General features: G+C 45.6%; 1 protein-coding gene across 13 annotated transcripts in view; it reads right to left on the reverse strand.

The window, feature by feature from the left end:
- phldb2a (pleckstrin homology-like domain, family B, member 2a) overlaps nt 1-10,000 on the reverse strand; it is a 93,319-nt gene that overhangs the window by 23,580 nt on the left and 59,739 nt on the right. For 12 of the 13 annotated variants that reach the window (XM_063202775.1, XM_063202777.1, XM_063202770.1 and 9 more), the window contains 3 exons: nt 6,811-6,945; nt 4,156-4,293; nt 3,123-3,251 (listed from right to left, as the gene is read on the reverse strand). In XM_063202775.1, coding sequence (XP_063058845.1) covers nt 3,123-3,251; nt 4,156-4,293; nt 6,811-6,945 — 402 coding nt within the window. The remainder of the gene's footprint in view (nt 1-3,122; nt 3,252-4,155; nt 4,294-6,810; nt 6,946-10,000) is intronic. The other variant, XM_063202774.1, reaches the window with a different exon arrangement.

Consider the following 10,000-nt stretch of genomic DNA (forward strand, 5'->3'; position numbering starts at 1 on the left):
TAAGGTGCTACTTTTGTGTTTGAAAAAAGGTTCACACACTCCTTTGGATTTTTATCTTCTTTTCTGAGGAAGACCGAGAGGTCGAAACGTCATTACCATTGAATGAATGGATAAACAGAAGAAAAAATAACTTAAAGAAGATGAAAATCCAAAGGAGTGTGCGAACCTAAAAAAATACGTAATCTTTTTGTAATCTTTTGTACGTAAACTCTCTACAAGTGGACTTTTGTGTTTGAACCCTGGGGTTTTCATCATGATGCTGCTAATATTGCTGATACAGCACAACTTGAAAGGAAGTATTACTTCTGGAGGAAATGCTGTGTAAAACACCCCTTGTTTACAGTGTGGACACCTCCATCTTATATGGAGGGGTCGAGATCCGATCAGCCACCTCCGTCGACTCCTTTAAGAAGCAGCTGAAGACCCACCTCTTCATCCTTGCCAACTCCTAGCTGCCAAGGCGTCATAGTGTCCCAGCCGCCGCAGCGCCCTTACTACTCGCAATCCAGCCCTGGCAGGGGGCTCCCCTAGGTGGCCGCTGGTCTCTGCCTGAGGTTTCTTCCTGACTACAGGGGGTCTTTTTTTCTCAGACCTCACCGAGCTTTTTTTCCCCCTCACAAACTATGAATCAAGCGAAAGGGAGTTTTTTCCTCACCCCTGATGCCACCAGGGGCCGCACCTGAGCGCCCAATCTCTGTGTGACTATCTATGACTTATGATAGGCCCAACCACTATGGACCTTACACATCTAAGAATCCTGGTCCTAACCTACGTTGACCTTATGACTCTACATTCTCTGTCTATCTCTTCTTCCTCTGCCTTCTTGCTTTTTCTGCCTCTCCTCTATACCTCTCCTTTTAAATCTATCTCTAACAATGTTTTTTCCCATTTGTTAAGCACTTTGAGTTACATGCCTTGTATGACACAGTGCTATACAAATACAATTATTATTATTATTATTATTATTATATATATACAGTATACGAGTGTGGCTTATATCCAGAAATGATGGTAGATTCATGCAATGCAAAGCATGCAAAAGCAGCAACACATAAGCCAAAAAGGAAGAGACACAGGACAGACAAACGGCAGCAGATGAGAGAGGGAAATACACATGTGGGCTTCATGTGACTGTCATGGATCATGTTACCAGCAGTGGGGGGGACTCTGGCATGCACTGTGTGTGTATGTGTGAAATACTGAGGGACCCATAGATTGTGAAACACAGAGAAAACATCTGTGGCCTGAGAGGCAAAGAGTTTTCTTTACCTACTGCATGTGGCCAGTGTCGTAAAGTAAAAGTAAAAAAACAAACATCAATTTAACAATTGCCAAAATGAATCTTCAAATCTGTTCTTTTTCAAATCTCACTTCGGATTCAGGACTTAAAATGCTTCGATAAAAAAATATTTGGGTCAGTGACGTTTCAGCGGTAGCCCATGTCAAGGCAGCGCAACGACAGCCATTCATTGCCATTGTAGCATCTCAACTACCAACGACTGTACTAATTACAAAGAAAAAGGGTCAGAGGGCATCGGCGTTCAGTCTAGTTTGGCGACGGTGCTCTTTGGTTATCCTTAACGAAGGATCCAGGTCAAAGAAACATATCCAAGGCGCTCTTCTTCTTGGTTAAAAAGCTTTTAATAAACTTAGCTAGTTCATAGTGGAACTGTTAAAAACCATTGCCGGCCGAAACATGTTGGCAATTTTTAACAGTTAGGCCTACTGTACTAAACAGGCTTTACAGCCCTGAAGAAGGCCATTGTTGGCCGAAACATGTTGGCAATTTTTAACAGTTATTGTACTAATTAATTAATGGACATTAGATGCTGTTGCGCCACCTGACATCTGAGCCGTCCACCGTCCAAAAAAACCCCATTTGACCCGTATGAGAAAAACTAAGTGGCCACGGCCTGGATGCGGGTTTTGTTTCACAGGAAGAGATGAGAGGTCATGTGACAAGGGGGATGAGGCAAGGTCACATGACAGGAAACAGAGAGAGAGCAGTGGGTGGATTCCAATATGTGGAGTGCATCTTAATATGTGACCTTGCCTCCTCCACTTGCCTCCTCCACTTGCCTCCTCCACTTGCTTCTCGTCATGATGACATCACTGACAACAGCATTATATTTCAATATCTTGAAAAAGCTCAATTGTAATGTCTTTTTCTCATTTGCAATTGGGATGGTGAATGAAAAACAGTCCCTCAAAAGTTGTTGTGGCAAGGCTGACAGCTGGGAAACTTGATCGTTATCTCCACGGAGGAGGGGCTAGGAGGCGGGGCGAGGAGACAAGCGCAAGTGGAGGAGGCAAGGTCGCATATTGGGATGCACCCAGAATGTGGACTCCGTCCTCGGTCTGTGCTTGTCATCTCGCGTTTCGCTGACGCCCCGGCTTTGTGGAGAAAACAATTACGTTTCCCCGCTGTCGGCCTAGCCACAACCATTTTTGGGGGGCTTTTCTTCATTCACCATTCCGTTTCCAAATGCGAAAATGACATTAGAATTGAGCTTGTTTTGTGAGATATTGAAAATACAGTGTTGTTGTCGTTGGTGACGTCATCACGAGGCCACAAGGAGACAAGTGAGCGAGGGAGGACGGCAGTCTGCATATTGGAATGCACACAGTGAGTCATGTGACAGGAAGTGATGTGGAGCGGGGGCCAGTGACTGTGTTTCCCAGGAAGTGACGAGAGGTCATGTGACAAAGGGGATGTAGCACGGTCACTTGACAGGAAACAGACAGAGGGTGCATCCCAATATGTGACCTTGCCTCCTCCACTTGTGCTTGTCTCCTCGTCCCGCCTCCTGGCCCCTCCTCCGTGGAGAAAACGATAAAGTTTCCCAGCTGTCAGCCTCACCACAACAACTTTTGAGGGACTGTTTTTCATTCACCATCCCAATTCCAAATGAGAAAAAGACTTAACAATTGAGCTATTGCAAGATATTGAAATATAATGCTGTTGTCAGTGATGTCATCATGACGAGAAGCAAGTGGAGGAGGCAAGTGGAGGAGGCAAGGTCGCATATTAAAGCGCACTCAGAGAGAGAGCAGTGAGTCATGTGACAGGAAGTGATGTCGGCGCGGTGCGGGGGCCAGTGGCTGTGTTCGTTCGTTCGCACCCTGGAGAGCTGTTGCTGCAGCGTCTCCCTGAGGGCCTCGGGACAGGAGTGCAGCTGACTACGCTGCTCAGAGAGCTGCTCAGCCAGGCGCGCCACTCTCCCCCTCTCACTCTCCAGCAGCTCTCTGCCCTGTACGCACACAATGACATGGGACAGTGGACAGGGGACATTGATGCACACACACAATGACATGGGACGGGGGACAGGGGACAGGGGACATTGATGCACAAACACAATGACGTGGGACGGGGGACATTGATGCACACACATGGACACGGACAAGGACAGGGACATTTACACACAGCCACACGCGCAAGTCACGTACAAGACAGGAAAACACACAAACATGGACAAGTATGTGCACACACACAAACACACAAGGAGAGAGGTATGGACAATTGACATAATGGACAGAGGACACACACAAAAACAGGAACACAAAGACAAAGAGAGACAAAAGGGCAGGGTTAGTGAGGACAAGCAGAAGAGGGGAGCCAAGACATGAAGACGAAGAGCTTTTCTCCAAAATACTACATATATACATGTATACAAGTCAGTAGTAGCCTACGTACAGTGTTTTGGAAAAGAGCTCTTCAAATTAAGATACACATAGTAGCGGATTAGACAAGGGAAAGCCAAAGCCATTCAAATGTCCACTGTTTGCTACACCAATAACAATGCACTATTGTTTTAAAACATTGTAAAACTAAATGCAGCTCAGTAATGTTGTGATGTAATGTTACATTACTGTTAAGTAATCTTATATTATTCTACGGTGAGTAATGCAAATACATTACTCTCAGAAATGTCAATACCTTGCTCTAAATGTACTGCAAATGTAATAATCTTAATACCTGCGTTGATAACTTGCGATCAACATCATAATGTATGTTTATGGATGAGACTTAAATGGACATTTGTATGGAATGAAAACAAGTCAACTTTTCTTTTAAGGCCATTAATGTCATTAATGATGTACAGTGTGTTGGCAGGTTCACTGCCCCCTGCTGTGCGATTGTGTTGCGGTGGTCACCTGCTTCTTGTTGTCCACGTTGCTCTTCTCCATGGCGGCCATCTTCTCGTTGAGCTTCTCCAGGAGCTCCCGTTCCCGCTGGAGCTGCGTCATCTCAGAGTCCTGCTCACCCTCCAGGAGAGCCTTCTCCACCTCCATCTAAGAGAGAGAGATGGACAGAAAGGTTTACAAACATGTATGTAGCTAACAGTATGTAACAGTATGTAGCTAAGTTAGTGAAAGTCAATGGATCCGTGTAGCATGCTACACGGATCCATTGACTTTCACTAGCTTAGAGACATGCTCCCTCTTTTAACTTGTCTTAAAGCAAGACAACGGCTTACATGAAGAATAAGACACTTTACCACCTTTATAAACTCTGGCCAACGATTTTAACTGTATTAAGCCCCAAAATAGTGGCATACCCCTTTAACAGTTACACACTTACAGAGAGAACAGAACATTGATGAGAGGGGAAAATATATTAAAGTAGGGCTGGATAAAACAATATATATCACGATATAGCACAATTACATATGTTTTCAGTTATTCTCTTTATTTGCTCTTTATTTTTTCATGTCGCAAAACAACCTTTCTTTAAAACTGATCTTTTTAATGTTATTTTTACAGTTACATGAACTTATAGTGTGTATTGTGACAACATGAAATGTAATTAAATGATATTCAGTTGTACACAACTGATAAAATTACTATCACAATATGATATAGGAGAAAGGTCACGATATACACTTTTATATCACGATAACGATATATATCGTCATATTGCCCAGCCCTATATTAAAGTACTATATTGATAGCCGGGCCATGCCCTCCTAGTGACACAACCCCTTCGACCTTGCTTCTAGTCAGGCCAAGAGCAATGTCAATACGATTCCGATCTCCCAAAAATATCGGGAAGTCCACCCACTTTGTCAGGAACCAATAAGCCAGTAGCAGACCCAGGGAGGCGGGTCAACAATGCTGTTTGGGATGATAATCAGGCTAGTATATTGATGGATCTCCATCAAGGCGACTCAATTCTCCACATTTCAATCCTTGCTCACAGCAGTGCTAAGTAATGCATGGTTTCACCCACTGTGAAAATCCATCAATAGCTTTTTGACTTAAGCTGTTGAAGATAGCCAACCAATATCATCATCATCAACATCACACTCTTCCGCCCACCTCTGTGACGGAGAGATGGAGCATCTGATTGTCACACACACACGCACACACAAACACCCGAACGCACGCACGCACAAACACAAGCACACACGCATGTACCCACCCTCTTCTCCTCTCTTCTCCTCTCTTCTCTGCTCCTCTCTTCTCCACCCACCTCTCTAAAGGGCCGTACACACACGTCGCTGTTAGTTACTCGCTCAGCGGATGAAGTCAATAGAATGTCTACGTGTTCCAGCGAGTCTCGCTGGCGAGTAGGCGAGGAGAGTACAAGCGATGCGATGTGGGCGGGTTCCGAGATAAAATTATTTTATCTTCGAGCGACGCGAGTTAAGCGAGTAACCAATTGGAATGCAGAATACAGATTATTGACAGGTGACGTTGCCCCTGTGGTGTTCTGACCACCCAACTTCTGCACGCCATCACACTTTGGTTAAAAGTGTTGAGGAAAATACATACAGTGTACACCATCAAAGGCTCATATGCATGGTTGTGCACAGCACACGATCAACGTTAAACAGCGTAGGCCTACATTTTGTTTCGTACGGACGTTATTGGCGCGGACAGCGGGAACCATGACAACCAGTAAACAAAATCGGAGTGGCGAGTGAGCAAGTAGCGAGTAAATAGCAGCGACGTGTGTGTACGGCCCTTAATGGACCCTCTTCTCCTCTCTTCTCTGCTCCTCTCTTCTCCACCCACCTCTCTAATGGACCCTCTTCTCCTCTCCTCTCTTCTCCTCTCTTCTCCTCTCTAATGGACCCTCTTCTCCTCTCTTCTCCGCTCCTCTCCGCTCCACCCACCTCTCTAATGGACCCTCTTCTCCTCTCTTCTCCGCTCCACCCATCTCTCTAATGGACCCTCTTCTCCGCTCCTCTCCTCTCTTCTCCGCTCCTCTCCTCTCCTCTCCACCCACCTCTCTAATGGACCCTCTTCTCCTCTCTTCTCTTCTCCGCTCCTCTCTTCTCTTCTCCCCTCTTCTCCTCTCTTCTCCACTCCACCCACCTCTCGAATGGACCCTCTTCTCCTCTCTTCTCCTCTCTTCTCCGCTCCTCTCCTCTCCACCCACCTCTCTAATGGACCCTCTTCTCCTCTCTTCTCCTCTCTTCTCCTCTCTTCTCTTCTCTTCTCTTCTCTTCTCCGCTCCTCTCCTCTCTTCTCCTCTCTTCTCCACTCCTCTCCTCTCTTCTCCTCTCTTCTCCACTCTCCTCTCTTCTCCGCTCCTCTCCGCTCCACCCACCTCTCTAATGGACCCTCTTCTCCTCTCTTCTCCTCTCCTCTCTTCTCCTCTCTTCTCTTCTCCTCTCCTCTCTTCTCCTCTCCTCTCTTCTCCTCTCCTCTCTTCTCCTCTCCTCTCCTCTCTTCTCCTCTCCTCTCTTCTCCGCTCCTCTCTTCTCCTCTCTGCAGCTCTCCTCTCCTCTCTTCTCCTCTCCTCTCCTCTCTTCTCCTCTCCTCTCCTCTCTTCTCCTCTCCGCTCCTCTCCTTTCAACCCACCTCTCTGATGGACTCCTCCATCTGGTTGTCCAGGTCCTTGACCTTCTGCTCCAGCTCCTCGATGTTGTTCAGCACCTGGATGCGCTCCTCCTCGATACGCGTCACTTCCTGCTTCAGCTGGATGTTCTCCGATGCCTGTTGATGACATCACCAGAAGAGTTATTACGGTATTAAGCAGCCGGTATGAAATACGAGACTGAGGGACTGTGCAGCACTATATTTCAGTATTATGACAAGCCTAGACCGTGCCAGACCAACATTACCCCATTTGGACAGATCCTATGTTTAGCCAAAATTGTAAAGTTCAAGTCTTAATCTTAATCTGTTACTGAAGGCTCTCTGCAATGTCAATGATGCTATGATGTAGTTGAGTGTTTTCAGCAAAGAGTGAATCTGCACAAAGAGGCTACGACTCACACCTACAAACATACCTCTAGGTACCACATCGCAATAGGAGAGTACTACAACCAATCAGCACAATGAATAGCATGGCATAGGATACACTTCATGGTGATTAATTGGCCAGTATTTAACCCATTAAGACAAGGCGTTATACATTTGCTGTTATCAGAATGGCAATGAGCAAGTCATAGTGCATTACTTAAGGCCCTGTGTTATGCCATAGCATTGTGTGTAGTGCTCACTATGGTACTTAACATTTCAATGACTATTACAGCTCGCCACTGGAGGTATGGCGTGCATTAAGGGGCTACGAGCATCAATTCAAGAGCCCTATGGATTGCCCCAGGGCAGGCGGTGAATTACAAATGCTGCCACTAGAGGTGCCTACATGTCTAGGCTATGATATGAACACTGTGGAATGGTGCCGCTAGCCAGTGTTGCCAGATTGGGCTGTTTCCCGCCCAATTGGGCTGCTTAGGATGGCCGTGTGCGGGTAAAAATGGCATTTAGCAGAAAAACCCGCCCAATTTTTGCCATAGAAATCAATAGAATTGGGCGGGATTTTGTGCTTCTAGGCGGGTTTTGAGCATTTTTTTGGGCTGGAAATCATCAGCATCATGTGGCAACCCTGCCGCTAGCCGGCAACGTGTTCCCCTACCAGTTCATGTCTCCCACAGCAATAAGGTGGCTATACTATGCCAAGAAACTAATCTGCTGACAGCAGCTATGCCTCTTGAGGTAACCTCCAGACCATCACATTTTCCAACAACACAGACATAATTTTCCAAAAGAAAAGGAGAATGGCAAGAGCAGAGCAGAGCAGAGCTGGAGAGGGAGAGAGAGAGAGAGAGAGAGAGAGAGAGAGAGAGAGAGAGAGAGAGTGGCAATGAAAGAAAAAATCTACTTCATTATCATTTTCTTTTTTAAAAATAGGTTTAGTTTTACTGTAGGCCACTAAGCAATGTTTTTAGGTTCAAGAAGAATGAAAAGAATTCTTTAAGCTAACTACTTAGCTTAGCATTACTGATATTAAAACTCTACTACAAGATATTGCTATTGTTTGTTTTGCCATTGACGCAGAGGTGGCGACATTCGTCTTCCAGTCATCCAATAAAACTGCTTTGAGAAAGAGAGAGAGAAAAGCAAAACAAAGACTTCCAGATGGGAGGAAAAAATAAAGTAGGGGATTTTGTTTTGGTCAGGATCGCAATCTTGATTGCATTCCCATACTTGGTTACAGTAATGTCAGGCAGAAAGTCCCTTTGACAGGTTAACTGTGTGGAATGCAGGGGTTCCCAACCTTTTTCAACTTGGGGCCCACTCGAAATTGTCAAAAATGTTTGGGGCCTACCTCTGACCCAATTAAGAATAGAACTCAAATAAATCAACAGCAACACACACCAAAATATGATTATTACTTTTGGAAAATTATTTCAAGGCCCACTTGGAATACCTTCAGGGCCCACCAGTGGGCCCCGGTCCATAGGTTGGGAACCACTGGGTTAGCAGCTAAATCTCAGCTACAAGTCTGTGAATAAGGCTCCAGGGCTTATCGCCAAATCACCAGAGACACTTTTAACTCCAATGAAATCAAGGCAAATGAGTTTTCCACACACGGCTGTCTGCTTACCCTGCAAATGAGTTTTCCACACGAGTCTGACTGAGTCCCACTGGCACACCTGGATCACTCATTGTTCTACTGTATTCATTCAGCCTCATTCCGCTCTCTCTCTCTCTCTCTCTCTCTCTCTCTCTCTCTCTCTCTCTCTCTCTCTCTCTCTCTCTCTCTCTCTCTCAAGTCAATGAGCTTTATTGGCATGAAAAAAAGTAAATGTATTGCCAAAGCATAACATTTAAAATACAGTGAACTGCTCTCTCCCTCTCTCTCTCTCCCTTTCTCCCTCTCTCTCTCACTTTCTCTCTCTCTCCCTTTCTTTCTCCCTTTCTCTCTTTCTCTCTCTCCCTCTCTCTCTCTCCCCTTCTCTCTCTCTCCCTCTGTCACACACACACACACACACATACACACACAGAGACACGGGCACATCGACATAGGCACACACACACACACACACACACACACACACACACACACACACACACACACACGCACGCACACACACACACACACACACACACACACACACACACACACACACACACACACACACACACACACACACACACACACACACACACACACACACACACACACACACACACACACACACACACACACACACACACACACACACTGACCACCACATGATTTGTGGCTTTAATTTCCCCAGTGGAGTGTGTGTATGTGAATGTGTCAGTGCCCATGTGTAAACACATGTGAAGTATATGTGTGCGAGTTTGAGTGTGTGTGGGTGTATGTTTCCACTCCTAGTAGAATATTGGTAATGGTATTTTAAAGACTTCGCTGGTAACATTTGGAAAATCCTTTTTACATCCCTTTCACATCTTTACACACATTTTTTACTTTTATCTTCATGTCTTTCATCTATATTCTGGTGAACGAGTTCATCTACTAAAGATGTGCACATAGTCTGTCTGTCTGTCTGTCTGTCTGTCTGTCTGTCTGTCTGTCTGTCTCTCTCTCTCTCTCTCTCTCTCTCTCTCTCTCTCTCTCTCTCTCTCTCTCTCTCTCTCTCTCTCTCTCTCTCACACACACACACACACACACACACACACACACACACACACACACACACACACACACACACACAGACACACACACACACACACACACACAGCGATTCTGATGGGGATAGAGTCATTTCCTGTG

Source organism: Engraulis encrasicolus, chromosome 7 (assembly GCF_034702125.1).
Source record: "Engraulis encrasicolus isolate BLACKSEA-1 chromosome 7, IST_EnEncr_1.0, whole genome shotgun sequence".
In the NCBI taxonomy this organism is placed as follows: Eukaryota; Metazoa; Chordata; class Actinopteri; order Clupeiformes; family Engraulidae; genus Engraulis; species Engraulis encrasicolus.